Source organism: Chaetodon auriga, chromosome 24 (assembly GCF_051107435.1).
Source record: "Chaetodon auriga isolate fChaAug3 chromosome 24, fChaAug3.hap1, whole genome shotgun sequence".
Classification (NCBI taxonomy): domain Eukaryota; kingdom Metazoa; phylum Chordata; class Actinopteri; order Chaetodontiformes; family Chaetodontidae; genus Chaetodon; species Chaetodon auriga.
The window spans coordinates 3,214,830-3,231,671 of NC_135097.1; the positions used below are offsets into that span (position 1 = coordinate 3,214,830).

Below are 16,842 nucleotides of genomic sequence, written 5' to 3' on the forward strand. Positions count from 1 at the left end.
CCAGGACACGGACACGGGCTCTTCTTCGGGTGAGGAGAAAGTGTTTTCTCAACATCTTTTCTGCTGCCTTAAAAATGTCTGATGCTGAAAGTTTTAATTGAATCAAATTAAAAGTTTCATGTTTGTTTTTTTTTTGGTGTTTGTGTATTTCTCCTCTCGAAACTCTCAGGCCTCAGAAAGAGGAAGTGTCTGCTGTGTCATCACTGCTGCACATGCTTACATGTGATGTCATGCTCACATTATGACTGCGGATGACTTCTTCATGGCTGGTGTCAGGGTGGCCACAGGTGCTTCACAGGGCCTCAGATGTAAACATTAAATACACGTCTGTCATGTTCCACAGTGGGGTTGAACTCTACCGTACGTATCCTCACGCTCACACCTGTGCACACTTCAGCTTTTTGTGGTAATTTGATTTGCAGCATTATTTCATAATATGTGTCATGTAAGCGCAATATGAACTACGATGATTAAAGGTGCTGAAAGCAGCACGACAGGCCGTGACGTTACAAGTAACTCTCATACTTAAAGCTCCAGGATGCAGCATAAATATTCAATAAAAGTCTAGTTGGAATAAATTTACAGACTTTTCTTCATCTTAAAGGTCCAGTTTGAAGGATTTAGTGGCATCTGGTGGTGAGGTTGCAGATTGCAACCACCCCTTGCTTCACCCCTCTGCCGCCAAGCATGCAGGAGAAGCTACAGTGATCCCGAAAAGTGCCAAAATAAAAGAGAAAGGTGCTCTCTGCAGGCAGTATTAGGTTTGTCGGTTCTGGGCCACCGTAGTAAGATGGAGCTGTGCCCTCTGTAGATATGAAGAGCTCATCCTCAGGTAACAGTGATTCTGTTTTCAGGTGAAAACATTATATTCCATTTCTGCCAGTAGATCCCCTGAATCTCAAACACTCCGTCCTTCAAAACTACTGCATGAACCTCAGAGCTTATATACTCGGCCAAAATGCAGATTTTAGGACATATTCACAGACGTGTTTTCTGCTACTGTATGTTAGTGATTAAAACATCTTGTTTCCATGGTCACAAATTTTAGGCCATCAGGTTGAAGAAAGTAAAATGTCTGACTGTCGTGGTTTTAAAACGCTGACACACATCCTGCCCAAATGTGGTCTACATGACAGCACAGCAGAAAGTGAGGGGTGTGATGCAGCCCCTCAGGTTGGTGTTCACTCCGCCAGTCGAACGATAGCCAGGCAGCATGGAGATCACGGCGCTGTGCACTATCGTCAGTGAGTACATACGTGTGTTTATGTGCAGGCAACACTCTGATTTTACTGCATTAATCTGTGTCTTATGTGTGTGTGGATTCATGTTTATGAGTTCACGTTAGTGTTGGTTTTCCCCTTTGTGTTCTGATTTTATGAGCAGCTGGTGGATTAAAAAAGCCTGGTCAGTGATGTTATTTAAGAAAAAAAGAGGAAGCATTTTACTGTGTTTCACAAACATTTACTGAGGAACAGAATTTAAAAACAGTTATTTTACAGCAGAGGACTCATGAAATACGTCTGCTGAATAAACCTGTACATGTTGCTGTAGGGCTTTTTAACACCTGCTAAATTTTATAGGAAATATCTGATGAAAACCACTGAATTCATATTTTTACTAAAGAGCAATAGTTACCTTCTGCCAACGCTCACTTCATAACTACCAAGCTTCCGAGTTGGCTGTAGTCATTTTTTCGCTTTCACCACTTCTTCTATGTCACACTGTCGGTTCATGTGATGTCCTGATGCTTTGGTTTGTTTTTGTTTTATGAGGAAAGAAATTCCTCTCAGCTATGTTGAAATAGATTCAGTCTTGAACAAAACAAGCCTTGACAAACTGGGAACCGTTTTAGCATAAAGTTATAAAGAGAAGCCCTTAACGTGGTCAACAATAACAGATCCGCTCCTGTTCACCAGATATTCTCTCCGTGCTGTTTGCCTCTGCAAGAAGGAGATGCAGCCTTATCTTTAAAGCTGTTAATGCTGCTTCACACCAACAGCAGCTTGCTTGACTTGCAGGTGATGTGAAGTTTTGATAATATCAGCTGTGTCCCTCGTTGTGCAGCAGCGAAAGCAGTGAAGAGGCGGATGGTACCAACATTGGTTTTTTTGGTTTTTTTGTTGCATTGTGGTCACAGTAGGTTGCAAAGTATCCATTTGGCGTTATTAATGGCAAATAAACTCAATAAAGTGAATTCATAGCTTCTCGTCAACCAGAACGATGGATGCAACCATTCACAAAGCGTAGTTTTCCACAGCAGCTTTACTCATTTATCGATTAAATCGCTTCCGTAGCGAAACAAGGAAATGACAAAATGCGAAGGTGACATGCCGTGTCTTGGTTTCCTTGATTGTTCGTGTCTGCAAGAACTTCCGTTGCTCGCTTTGTGAACACGTTTACGATGCAATTCTCAGTGTCTCAAAATTGTCATCATCTCTCTGTTTCCTGCAGCCTCTCTGAGAGTTTATCCCAGCAGCACCCAGTTCTTTCAATATGACTCTCTCAAACTGAGCTGTGGGGATTCCTCTGAATGGAAAGTGAAGAGAAACACATCTGCAAAAAGAAACGCAGAGTGTTCCATAGCTTGGGGAAGAGGAAACCAGTCCCTGTGCCATATTGATGACCTTTACCCATCAGACACTGGAGTGTACTGGTGTGAGTCTGGAGCTGGAGAGTGCAGCAATGCCATCAACATCACTGTGACCAGTGGGTTTAACCAACTGTTGCCATGAAGTGTGAAAGAGTGCCTCAGTAGAAGGAAAAAACATGAGCCCACAGTCATGCTAGCAGCTCTGTGAGGCTGTGCTGCTTTGAGCTAAATGCTAAAGTCAGCATTAGCTTGTTAGCATGGAGACATTGTGCAAGTTATGATTGCACAATGTGTAGGAACCATCAATATCTGTGAGAAACTGGCAATTTATCCAAAAACCTGTTGAGATTTTTTAGCGCAGACCAAAGCAGCACACCCACACATCGATCATCTCTAGAGTCATGACGCTAGCAAGGCTAAAAACATACTGCAGGACGTTGAAACAATCTTTGCTGGAGCCAGCAGCCGGTTAGCTTAGCTTAGCACAAAGAGTGGGAGCAGTTAGCCTGGCTCTATCCTAAAGTAACATTACCGTTTTATGTGTGATTATACGCTGGACTATTTCTTAGTTTAAGCTAGTTGCTCGGCAGGTCCCGGCTCCACTGTGTGATCTAGGCTGGAGTTTTTTTTGCAAGAGTGCAGCTTTAAAGCAGCTTTTGCTTTATTTTCTGATCCTTCTGCTGTGGTGTCGTTCAGCTGGCTCTGTGATCCTGAAGACTCCTGTGCTTCCTGTGCCGGAGGGCGAAGCTGTAACTCTGCGCTGCACCAATAGGACTTCCTCCTCCAATCTCACAGCGGAATTTTATAAAGATGGCCTCCTCATCGGGAGCAGCTCGACAGGAAACATGACCATCTTCCATGTTTCCAAATCTGATGAAGGTCTCTACAAGTGTAACATCTCTGGAGCTGGAGAATCACTCAACAGCTGGTTGGCTGTCAGAGGTGAGATCAGCTTAATACAACTGCGGTGTGTTATTGGGTTTTACCCTGTAGATAAATGTAAATTTAGATAAATGTAATCTCTGTGCATTCAGCAGAGATCTGACCAGGGCGCTTTTAGCCTAGCTTAGCACAAAGCCTGCCAACCGGATAGACAAACCTGTTGCTTTGTTTGCATTGAGGTCAAACTGTGGTCTCCAATCTGTTGTGTTAAAGCTGGGCATCCTGAGTCTTTTCACTCCCCACTTGCACACATTCTACTTCCTGTGGTGAGCGTCTGCATCTTGCTGGCCTTGGTTTCTGTCTGCCTCTGCCGGATCTACAAAGGTCAGCTTGTTTTCATGACACAAAGCACCAATTTACAGCACCACCTACAGTGTTCACCATGCATCCAAAGCCTGATAGATCTTCTTCCTCATCATTATCTAAAAACTAGTAAAAACACATGAGTGAGCCACACTTTTGCACTACGTGACATATTCCTTCATTACTCAATCCCACATACACCATCATGTCGCTGTAAATACACACTAGAGCACCAAGTGTGCATTAGTCACAGCTGAAAATAGTCACCAAAGCTGCACAATTTACTACGCTAAAGCCACAGTGTTCAGCTGTTTCAGGAAATTATTGAGCCTCTTTCAAAGTAGAAAGAGTGGACGAAACGGCCCTTTAAGTGGAAAAAGCTTTAAAACTGGACTCATCTGAATAATTAGCTAACTACCTTTAGGATGTGCTAAATGAATGTATTTGTTACGTATATAAAGCAGCGTGGACAGAGATATGAAGCAGATAACAGCCTCTTTCATGTCTTTTATTTGAACTTCATGACGCATTTCCTGAATGAGCCAAAAATTGATCAAACACAAAAGGTGAAAACTGATAGTGACACAACCTGCGTAATCCTGACTGTGGTGACATCAGTGGAACACGATAAGATAATTAGAGCTATTCAGTCTCTCTTTTCATGTTTAGTAGAGCAACGAGAGGCTTTGTGTAGCTACGGGAGGCAGAGCCATGCACTTCAGCCACCTGTCTGCTCTCATAGTGTATGAAAAACTCACACACGTCTTTTCCTGTCTAAGCACCACACAGTATGTGCATTTCACACCATCAGCGTTAAGGTTTTCACATGTCGTCGCATCAGATGGCTTCAGGTCCACCTACACATCAGTAACATCGCTTTAACAATTACCAGGTTTGTTGTGCGTTCCCAGAATGCACACAATAAGCCGAGCTGGACCCTGGAGCAGCTGAGGGTCGGGTCACAAAAAATAAAGCGCACAGTAACATAAATATACAGGGAAAAAAAAGGTAACCATGATGATAGTTAATGTATTCTCAGTGTTTGAGATGCTAACTTACGTAATGTATTTACCTAATGTCTCGTAAGCTAACGTGCTGATTTTAACCCAGACTTAAAGTAGTTTTGGTGCCTAAATCTGACCAACAACGACCATTTCACATTAACCACATGTTTATTATTGTTACAATGACAATGAAGGTCACCTGACTATGACAACGAACGACAGAGGTCAAGATACATAAATGGGAATGACAACATGCACATGAACATTATGCTGCTTTACACACATTTGTTCCTTTTTTTTTTTTTTTTTATCATTTTCATCATTATTTTGTCATTTTTATCAAATGATACCAAAATACAGTTTGTGTCACTCTCCTTCAGTATTTCATTGCCTAAAAATGTCTTTGTTTAAATGTGTAAACCCAGCTGGTGTTTAACGGTGAGACGTCTTGTTCTGCAGCGAGAGTTAACTCGGATGTGTCTTACACCGACGTCATCATCACACAGCAAGTGCCGCCGAAGAGGCACCAAGGTAACATGCACGGAAACAAACAAACAAACAAACAAACAAACAAACAAACACATCCTTATAGGCCGCTGTCCATAATGAGTGTAAACAATCAGGACACAAACAGACAAATATTCATATTTCCCACTGAGAGATTGACCTACAGAAGAAAAAGCCACAAAGACATTTAAAGTTGCTGAAACTGCACCAGCTCTTCCCCTCAGAAACGTTTGAAGTTTAACCTTCTGCTGTGTTCGAAGAGTCACCAGCCAACACCGTGACATTGAGTAATCAGTCATTTCTTCTGCCCCACAAGGCCTTGTGCAATGGTTTTGTTGTGGCCAGAAGAACAGCCAAATAGGTCATCACATGTCGGGCAAGTTGATTATCATGACCTATATTCACGTTTATTGCTTATTTGTTTATTCTAGTAATTATGACGAGAACAGAGGAGGAAGTCAGGTCTAAAGAGCTCGAAAGTCCTCATATGAGGAGGTGACATGTCGTTTATGGGGTCATTGGCTGTCAAGCTGTTATGAGGAGGTGTTGGGCTGAACAGTAAGGTCCCGCCTTCTCACCTAATTCTTTGTACTCTTATTGGTCCAGAGAAGTAATAACGAATAGAAACGAAAGGAAAAAGTTTGCTCTCAGTGTTCTCTTCCTCTGTGGGTTCTGTTGTTTTCTGTCTCTGTGAGTCCACAACATCAGTCTTCTTGTGATAGTTTATTTTATTTCTTTTGAATCTGTACATTTTCACAGAATTGAATAATTTGTCATTTAGCATTGGGAATAATGTCGCCTTAATGTTGATGCCAACAGAACTGGACTGATTTGACAGAGAGACAGTTAGATAAGACAAGATAAGATAAGACTTTATTGATCCCACGCTGGGGAAATTTACTTGTTACAACTACAAGAATAAAAAGTAGAGGTAGAAAAAACAAATAGAAAATAAAAAAAATACAAAATAAAATCAACTATAGAGGGTACAGTATTACATAAAAAAGAGGATAAAAAATATTATCATATGAAAAATGGTTCAGTTTCACAGTGGGACATTTGAATTGCACATGAAAAATAAAGTATGAATATTTAATTCAGTGTCTATGCACTATCACACTATACAGTTTAATATACTATATTGTACTATATAGAACATATATAATATATATAACAATAAAAATATATAGGACAGGAAGCATATTTAAGCACAGTAAAAATATGTCATATGCACAGATGAAATGTAGATTTGCAAATGTTAACCTAAATAATGGAGTAGGATGCAGTGTGTTTTGTTTCCACCTCTTCTAGTTCTGCAGCTTGTTGACACTTTGAACTTGTGTGTCTCCCTCAGAAATGGAAGACGTGACCACCACGTACTCATCGATCAGACCAGGAGCCTCCTGAGAGGAAACAGCAGAACCAATGTTCAGCCTATTTTCTGGATAATTTTCAGCATTAAAACGTCTCATTGTCAAAAAAACAGTTTTCTTGTCCTGATATCGCATCTTCAAGAAGAGAAAACAAACAAAAAGTCACTTCATGCTCTGAACTATTCCTTCTGTGAACAAATACAAACCAAACTTGAGCTGCTCACAGTGCATTACAGTGTTCTTATGACCTCTGAACTCTCAAACTCTCACCTGAGCGTTTCTGACCTCCAGTCATATTCGTCTGCTCTGTCTCACCTGCGCACCTTTTGTTTCGTTCTTTTTAAACCCGCGCTGCTGAACTAAACCAACGGGGAAATACACGGAGACACATTTATTCCTGTTGATAAAAGGCATGAAACTGAGAGTTCAGCACCCGTTTCAGCCCTCACCTCACCTTCTCCTACACAGAAGCACAAAGCTGCATTTGGAAAAAGTTTGAAATGAGTCTGAGCTGAAGGCTGGGCATGAATGTCGATCTGAAATGCTGCACAGATAGTTGTTTTGTGTTTCTCTGCAGACGAGCATGTGTGGGTGTTTACTTTCAAACTCGACAGATTTTAGTTTAAATCCTATTTTTAGACACACTACCTGTTTTTGTAATGCCTGCTATTAATAGCCTCTTTGAACAGGTACTTCTTCCCACAGTGAGCTCACACCTTCATACCTGACTTTCCATCAAACCAACCAAGAGATGAGAAGATTGATACCACTCTGTAATCTCTATGCTAAATGTAAAGTGTCAACAAATAGCCACTAATTAGCTTAGCATAAAGACTGGAAGCAGAGAGAAACAACAAGCCTGACCAAAATTCACTTTTAAAGCTCACTAATTAGCACTTTATAGTGTTAATTATTATTTATTTAAGTGTGAAATGGCAATTTCAGATTTGTGAGGGTTTAAGTACTGGACTATAGTTTCAGCCCGGGACCTCCTCAGAAATGGGAATCACTTCCACACTTGGTTTTTCAACCAGCCGTTTCCCTCGTGTCCGGTCTTTATGAAAAGCTAAGCTAACCAGCTGCCGGTGGCAGCTTCATTCTTGGCATACAGACGTGGAAGTGGCATCAAACTTCTCATAACTTGACGCAGAAAAGCAAATAAACGCATTTATTTCCGTCAGTCAATAAATGCTTGACAATCAATGCTTGACTGACAACGACTGCCAAAAATTCAAAACTCTTCCTTCTTCAATCACCTTCCAGTTCCAGACAGACCAGTAGCAGCAGGGAATTCCCAGCAAATATACTACAAGCCATCATGTGTAGTTTCATGACACATTCCTGGTATCAACTTCAAGGAAATACTAGCATCCTTGTGGACAGGCCAGTCCTCTCCATCCCCTTGTTTTCCTTTTGCTTCAGGTATGTTGGACTTTTTTGAGGCGTGAGTTCTGTATGTGTCACTGTGAAATCTGGTTTGTCGACAAGTGTCAGCCACATGATGAACCTGTCGTGGAATTGCCTCACCTCCCAGTGCATGCTGGGATCGCCTCTACCTCTCATGACACTCAACCAGATACGCAGTTTCATTTAAAGGTATAATCTGTGAACCAAATAGTGGCCGCACTGCATAAAGAACAAGGATCTGATATCACACTAAAACTGACTGACAGACCAGCAGCACAGCGAGGAAGTACAGGAGTCCTTCAACATGAGACTGTGACACCACCTTGTGGACATTTTAACCTAATCCACTTTCATTTCATTTGGAGGAAACTGTTCAACTCTGACCTATATCAACAGGTACTGTAAAGATGTCTGTAGCCAAAACATCAAAGAAATGTGATATGTATGCTGAATTTAGAAAAAAGAACAAATTAATACAACAAACATTTTCATCTACAAACAATTTGATGATGTTTGTCACAATCAAACCTAAAGCGTTATATGACTGACATACTGCATGTTAAATGAGTAATTCACACTGCTGCTGGTTTTCTATTCTTCACTGAATTAACTGAATATTTTGATCAATCTACTGGTGGAGGAAATATTCAGATCCCTTACTTAAGCAAAGGTACAAAATAGCCATTATAAGTCAAAGTCTTGCATTTAAAACCACCCTAAAAACATCATTGGCTAAATGTACTTAAAGTATTAAAAGTAAAAAAAAAGTACTCATCTTGCAGAAACCCAGCCTCTGTCAGTGTTGATCCAGTGGTTCCCACTGTAAGGGTTGGGTATTTGTGTTTGTGTATGTAAACTATCAACTTACATGTTGTGTGTATATATGTATAACTTATGTCAGATGCAGTTGGAGTAAATCATGATCATGTCATTATCGCCCCCTGCTGGTACTGCACCTTCATACACGCCTGCACTTTTAATGTCTAAGTGAGGCATGTGCAGTCACACGTGAAAATGTTCAATTTTTTTTGCATGTGAACAGAAGCAGATCAAACAGAGTATTGCTTTACCAGTTTATTGTTAATGATTGAAAAAGTCAACGTCTGGAAAATCTAAGGACCAAAAGAGACAAATTAACAAAGGCAGAAACTGCATGTAGCAGGTAAGAATGACAGTTGATTTCCTTCACTTTAATGTGTCTTATAAAATGCTCAATAAAATGTTGCTTTTGTGGAAAACTGAGATTCTGTTTTTCGGGCTCAGTTCAGTTCAGTTGGACAGCACTTTTCAAACACAGAGTCATTTCAAAATGCTGTAAATTTGAAAACATAGTCAAGATAAATTGAAGTAATATCCACTATTTGAAGCTATGCAAAGGAACATTTTCCCCTAAAAACAGCTCAGTGTAAAGTCACAAAGAAGATTTGATGGGATTTGAGTCATATTTTCACTTAGCACACAACATTTTTTTTAATGACGATAAGATGTATTTTTGAAGTGCAACAGAATTTGGGGAGTGTGTTTTCTCTTAGTACTTTAATTCATATTGATGCAAACATAAATTTCATAAGAATAGATGTTTTCAACTGAGAGAGTTGATACCATCATTGATTGACTGAGGTGCAATGCCAAGCATGAATAATGATAAAACAAGCATGAGTAAGCATAAAACAACTGCTAGTTGTTATTCTGATATTGGTATAACGATTGGTAGTGGACAAGAACATTCTGGTAATGGTGAAAAATGGACATTTGTGTAAGAGGAGGACAATGGATGGAGGAATTTGAAAGAGGAAAAGGAGGGTATGTCATCATAGGAGGGTTTGAGGTTGGAGAAACAGTAGAAGGTGTGGAGCTGATATGATGAGCAATTGGAGTTGGAGGATGAATGGAGATTGGCTGAGAAACACTCACTGTTGGAAGAGTAGCATTTATGGTTGGAAAGGCAGATGTACTAGTTTGATTAGGAGAGAAGCTGTAAGGAAAAGTGGTACTCGAAAGAGCTGCGGAGGTGCTTGGAGGAACTTTCAGATTCCTCTGAGATGTTGGAGAGGTCAGTGGCTCAGTTGTCGTTTTTGCAAGTAAAGTAGTGGTTGGTGCTAACGTAGGTTGAGGATCTGTTGAGTTAGAAGTGACAGTGGTTCTGCTGAAAGAGGTAGTGGCAGTTTGAGGGATAGCAGGAACTGTAGCTGTTGCTGGAGAAGGTTTGGTGGAAGGGCTAGCCGTTTGACTCAAAGCTGTGGCTGCATCGACGGAGATGGTTGAGGTAACAGCCATCACAGAGTTTGCATGGACAGATGTTTTTTGGGGAATTGTAGTTGTGAGCTTGGCCAGGGTCAGTGGAATGGCAGATGATTGTTGGGCAGTAGTCGCTGGATGAGTAGTAATGGCTTTTTCTGGAATGGCAGTGGTCTTGTGAACACCTTTTGGTGCAACAGGAATACTATCTGGAGGACCTGTGGAGGTGGCAGCAGCAACAGAAGCAGTAATGGCTGGAATAGTAGAAATAACTTTGGGTGGAGCTGCAGGAGTTACACCGGGCATAAGAGTTGTTGTAGAGGTTTTAGGAACAGCAGTGGCAACAGGAATCTTGTGGTTTAGATGAGTAACAGTTACAGTTTTAGGAGCAATGTCAGCGGGAGGCTCATAGGTCGGAGGGACGTTTTTGCTTGCTCCTCCCCCTGATGAAGAAAGTGCCCCCGTCAATCCTGGTATTAAACCACCAAATATTCCAAATAATCCTCCTAAACCAGCTCCCAGACCTCCAGAAAACAATCCCAGAATAGTTGATGGTGGAACAAGTCCATCTGCTGCTGGTCCTCCCTCGTCCTGTATCTCCTCCTCCTCCTCCTCCTCCTCCTCCTCCTCCTCCTCCTCATCCTCATCCTCATCATCATCATCATCATCATCTTTCTTCTTTGTAGTTGTGGTGGTGGTTGTAGTTGTAGTAGTGGTTGTGGTTGTAGTGGTAACTGCTGTAGTGGAAGTAGTTGTTGCAGTGGTAGTTTTGATGGTTGTTGTAGGTACTATGGTTGTTGGTGGAGTGGTTGTAATTTGGGGTTTAGAAGTTGTGGGAAAAACTGTGGTTGGATGTGTGGCAGTGGTCATGGATACAGTAGATGTTGTGATCAGAGGGAGAGTAGTTGTTAGTGGTGTAGTAGTTGTTGGTATTTCTGTAGTTGTAGGTGTGGTTGTACTCAAAGAAGCAGTAGCAGTAGTTGTGGGAGCAATAGTTGTCGAAGTACCATGGCCAGTTGTAGTTGTTGGAGGAACAGATGTGGAACTGGGAGGGCAAGATGGAGAAGTTTCAGGTGTGGTAGGAAGAGGGGAAGATGTGGTACTGGGTGACACAGATGTGAAAGTGTCAGTTGTGGTAGTAAAAAGGCCAGATGTGGTACTAAGAGGGGTAGATGTAGTAGAAATTGGGCCAGATGTGGTACTGAGAATGGGGGCAGAGGTGGTAGTAAAAGGGCCAGATGCAGAGGTGCCAGGTGTAGTCGTAAAAAGGCCAGAAGTGGTACTGGGAGGGGTAGGGGAAGTAGTGTGAGGGTCAGAGGTGGAAGGGACAAATGTGGTGGTCAAAAAGCCAGATGTGGTACTAAGTGTGCCAGATGTAGTTGTAAAACTGCCAGATGTGGTACTGGAAAGGCCAGAGGTAGAAAGGCCAGACGTAGTAGTAAAAAGGGCAGATGTGGTACTGGGAGGGGTAGGTGTGGTAGAAAGTGGACTAGATGTAGTACTGGGAGAGCCAGATGTGGTAGAAAGTGGGCCAGATGTAGTACTGCGGGGGGCAGATGTGGTGGAAACTGGGAGAGATGTGGAACTAGGAAGGCCAGATGTGCTAGTTGGAGTGCCAGATGCAGTAGTAGAAATGCCAGGTGTAGTCGTAAAAAGGCCAGAAGTGGTACTGGGAGGGGTAGGGGAAGTAGTGTGAGGGTCAGAGGTGGAAGGGACAAATGTGGTGGTCAAAAAGCCAGATGTGGTACTAAGTGTGCCAGATGTAGTTGTAAAACTGCCAGATGTGGTACTGGAAAGGCCAGAGGTAGAAAGGCCAGACGTAGTAGTAAAAAGGGCAGATGTGGTACTGGGAGGGGTAGGTGTGGTAGAAAGTGGACTAGATGTAGTACTGGGAGAGCCAGATGTGGTAGAAAGTGGGCCAGATGTAGTACTGCGGGGGGCAGATGTGGTGGAAACTGGGAGAGATGTGGAACTAGGAAGGCCAGATGTGCTAGTTGGAGTGCCAGATGCAGTAGTAGAAATGCCAGATGTGGTAGTAAAAAGGCCAGATGTGGTACTGGGAGGGGTAGGTGTGGTAGAAAGTGGACTAGATGTAGTACTGGGAGAGCCAGATGTGGTAGAAAGCGGGCCAGATGTGGGACTAAGAGGGGTAGGTGAGGTAGAAAGTGGGCCAGATGTGGAACTAGGAGGGCCAGATGTGCTAGTTGGAGTACCAGATGTAGTAGTAGAAGTGCCAGATGTGGTTGTAAAAAGACCAGATGTGGTACTAAGAGGAGTAGATGCGGTAGAAAGTGGGCCAGATGTAGTACTGTGGGGGGCAGATGTGGTAGAATCTGGGACAGATGTGGAACTAGGAAGGCCAGATGTGCTAGTTGGAGTGCCAGATGCAGTAGTAGAAATGCCAGATGTGGTAGTAAAAAGACCAGATGTGGTACTAAGAGCAGCTGATGTGGTAGATGGTAGCCCAGATGTGGAACTAGGAGGGGCAGATGTGGTAGTAAAAGGGCCAGATGTAGAAGTCCCTGTTATGGTTGTAAAAAGGCCAGATGTGGTACTGGGAGGGGTATGTGTGGTAGAAAGTGGACTAGATGTGGAACTAGGAGGGCCAGATGTGCTAGTTGGAGTGCCAGATGTACCTGTAAAAGTGCCAGATGTGGTAGTGGGAGGGCCAGTGGTAGAAGTGCCAGATGTGGCAGTAAAAGGGCCAGGTGTGGTACTAAGAGAAGTAAATAGGGTAGAAAGTGGACCAGATGTGGTACTGGGAGGGGCAGATGTTGAAATTGGAGGGGTAGAGGTGGTTGTGGGAGGGCCAGTAGTTGAAATGGTTGGTGGGCATTCGCATTTTTTGTTCTCATCATTAAGTTCTTGGTAAAACTGAGTGACAGTGGTGTGGAGAGGACATTGTGTTCCAGGAAACGCTTCAAATTCTGAGTTCTGTGTTCTCAGTTCATTATAAAGCTCCGCCAAGGTCTTTGTCTGTAGATGTGTACAACTATCTTGAACATTTTCGCCCCAGTGTGCACTTGCTAGCCACGTCATCTTACTGTGACTGAAGCAGCAGAACGCTGTCCAGAGCTTGACAGGAATATTAATTTTGTTTCTGAGGAAGTGGCTGCTGCTGGGTTGTGCTCCAACTACAACAAAAGCTTCTTTCCTGTTGTTGTTGTTGATGCAATATTTATCCATAACACATTTGATGCAGCTCTCCATTTTGTTCCAGCTTCCTGTGTTGAAGTCATGCATTTGTGGAACTATGTTGGTCAGAGAAAAAGTTGATCTTTTATCAATATCAGTAAGTCCATAAGAGCTCGGACATAAATGTCCTTTGTCGTACACATTGTTGTTTTTGTAATCCTCCTCTGCAGCCTGGTATCTGTAGGAGCTTTTCTTGGACTTTATCATGTTCCTGTTGGCATGTATGTCCTCAAGCTGTAACAAGTGGAAAGCTATCTCAGTGATGCAGGCAGGCTCGCAGTAAAGCAGATTAGATGTACAGTGACGACTTGGTTCCACAGAGTTATATAATGTAAAGTTAACTCAGTAATCTTGTGCAATGTGAACATGATACTGGGCAAGTTTATGCAGTAATAATTACTAACTTTGATAGATACTGCTTATTTCTATTTTACTAGGGGTCAGTGGAATCAGCTTAGCACTACAGCATCATACCTGTGGTTCTATCTTCCAGATTGATTGGGGTCTTCTGCTGTTGCTTCCCGTGTACTTGCAAGCAGAAAATACTGGTATCTTATTCTCGATGTCATAGAGCGTCACAAAACTTCTCATGTCATGAAAAGTCTGGCAGATGGGTTTGTATCTGTTCTGGTTCAGGATGTTCCCTCCCTCCAAGATTCCCGGGATATTTGGAGTTTGCAGAAGAAACTGGGCGCAGTCAGACATCGACCCCACCACTTCAGCTGCTGTGGGAACGACGGGTAGAAGGAAGAGAGCAGCAAGGGGCAGGAGGCGCCACATCTTGAGTAACGGCATCGGCAAACACTGCATCGTCCGGTCAGAGGAGACAACAAAAGAATGATCAAACATTCCAGTTAAATGAGGCTGCAGTTAAATTAACAGGTAGATAAAACAAGATAAATTGGTGAAGTGGTCCAGCGTGCAAGAAAAGGGTGACGCCCTTCCAGTGGAGAAAAACAATTTTAATCTTAAGAAGGTCGTGGACAGTTTCACCATAAATGCATCATGACTTTTTCTTTATCACTTACTTCATTTTCTTTATGTATTATTATTTCCATTTATTTATTGTTTACCACAACCAGAATCATAATATCAGATGAATGATGATGCCATGTTCTTTTTTTTCCAGCGGTTTCCACCAACAGGCTGATCCAGATAATGTAATGCAGGTATTGGCAAGCACTGAAAGCAGCATGAGGAACAGTCTGATAAAATATATTTAGATTTTCATTTGCTTCTTGAAATGCCTTGATAGATGCACTTTCTCTCACAATGTTTTTTAACATTTCTGACTGCTCCAATGAGTTGTACTGATGCATTTACTCCTGTGCTCTACATTCACATTTCCCTTTTTTACCCCCGTCTGTTAAAACATTTACATTTAACGCTCAGGACATTTCACAATACAGTTATTCATGGAGTTTAGAGATGCAATGAGCAAAGCAGCAGTCGGGACATTTGTTGCGCGCTGCAGTTTCTTTGTGTCCAGAGATTTAATGCTCTACATGAAAAATGTTAGAACTGTTGCTGTGATGTGGTGCTATAAATAAAGGTGAATTCAAAAAAGATACAGAGATGAAATAAACTGAAGTATAAACAAAAAAAAAAAAAAATTCTTAGAACTGCTTACCGGCCCTCGGGTTTCCTGAAAAGCAGCTTATTTGTCCACTCCTTTCAGCAGTGGACAGAAGACAAACACCCACTGAGCCTGAGGAGGAAGTCTGATTTTGGTTCCCTGTAATGAAAGTGGGTGGTTTGCTCTTAACCTCCAAAGACTTCAGACTTTTTAATTTCCCTTTGCTATTTGGGGCTGATTGGGACCTGATGAGTGTAGAAACAAAGAATTATCTTTTTACATGAGAAAAATGAGACACCAGGCCCTTGTAGAGCAAAATTTTGTATTGTGGTCTGGACAACCTAAAAAGTGATGTCCACATATGTGGACGCCAGGTCAGAGCAGGTTAATAAACCTTTCTGTATCCAGAGAGTCTGTTATAAGAATGCAAACAAAACATTTAAAATAATAAGCAGCCATGAAGGCTTGACAGAAATAGAGATGCTGTGTAGAGCCTCTGTTTGTTAATGCACTAAACCCACTTAAAACCATATGACCATATGTTGCATCTTTACTAGAAAGAGCCATGAGAGCGCATTGCTTTCATGGAAATAGGCGAAGGGGACTCCTATAAAATCAGTTTGAAAGTAAGAGAACAATTTTCAAACAGATTGTCTTACTTTAGTCAAAAAATCAGATGTGAAGGGATTGAAAGATTCGATTTTGAAACGTGGAAAATGCACCCTTCGAGCTACATTATGAGTCATAATTGTCTTCTTCTCAGAAAAGTCATGTAAAGTTTAAGATTACGCTGAGGCTGCGTGGAGCCACAGGAAAGATAAACTGTAGCGTCTCTGTTTAAGAGAAATGAAACTTTATAATTAGAAGTAAGAGACATTCAGAGAATTGTTTTTAAGACAAGTGAAACATGCTGCACAGACACAGCACTGCCAAGAACCGACCCTGAATCCCAGAAACTGTGTCTGTGTAATACTGAGGTGATTTCGCAATAACTTATTATGTTATTACAATCTATGAAAGATTGTGGTTTTAGCTAAAATGTCAATAAATGAAGCACACTGTGTCAGACTATTCAGATATCTGAACATATTACACCCTTTCTGAAGTCTCTGCATTGGTTACTGCTGGACCAACACCACAGGATACATGGGCAGATTTTGTGAAGAATGTAGAATTAAAATTTGTGGAATATTTTGAAGAGTGAGGTTTCACAAAGTCTAAGAGAGGGACGCACTAATGTCCTATTTGTGTGTGTGACCCTGAAGTATACAAGCTGCTAGTTACAAGCACAAATTTTGACCCTGTTTTTATGTCTGAGTTGACAAGCTAATTACACCACACTGACTAAGCAATCAGCATTGCACACTGACCATCCAATCAGAGGAGCTCAAACTGTCCAATCAGGGGGTTCTCAGGTTTTCCTTGTGGAGAACGCTGGAGTCAACATGGGATCGTTGGTGTTGGAGGCGGGTCTGAACGGGTTCTCTGCCTACATGATCCTGATTTTCCAGAGTTTGACTGTGCGGATCCAGATTTTGGGTTCAATTCAGTCTAAAAACCATCACTGGACAAGGAGCCATGTCGTACCTCTGAAATGCTCTCACGTGTTTTCTCAAGAGAAGGTTTTTATTTTCAATGCATGCTTTCCATCCAGAGTTGGACATATTCTCTTATGGTTCAGACTAGTGCTGTATGACGGTTGTCAAG

General features: G+C 42.0%; 1 protein-coding gene across 1 annotated transcript; it reads left to right on the top strand.

The window, feature by feature from the left end:
* The first annotated feature begins 1,183 nt into the window (after positions 1–1,183).
* On the top strand, positions 1,184–6,822 carry LOC143317348 (low affinity immunoglobulin gamma Fc region receptor II-b-like). The gene is made up of 6 exons (XM_076725462.1): positions 1,184–1,244; positions 2,452–2,706; positions 3,287–3,532; positions 3,746–3,856; positions 5,299–5,370; positions 6,701–6,822. The coding sequence occupies exons 1-6, from the start codon at positions 1,214–1,216 to the stop codon at positions 6,751–6,753; spliced, it is 768 nt and encodes a 255-aa protein (XP_076581577.1). The 5' UTR covers positions 1,184–1,213; the 3' UTR covers positions 6,754–6,822.
* The last annotated feature ends 10,020 nt before the right edge of the window (positions 6,823–16,842 follow it).

Coding starts and splice junctions, on each gene's coding strand:
- LOC143317348 (XM_076725462.1), top strand. CDS start 1,214: ATGGAGATCACGGCGCTGTGCACTATCGTCA. Junction 3,533..3,745: donor CAGCTGGTTGGCTGTCAGAG/GTGAGATCAGCT, acceptor GTTGTGTTAAAG/CTGGGCATCCTGAGTCTTTT. Junction 3,857..5,298: donor CCTCTGCCGGATCTACAAAG/GTCAGCTTGTTT, acceptor CTTGTTCTGCAG/CGAGAGTTAACTCGGATGTG.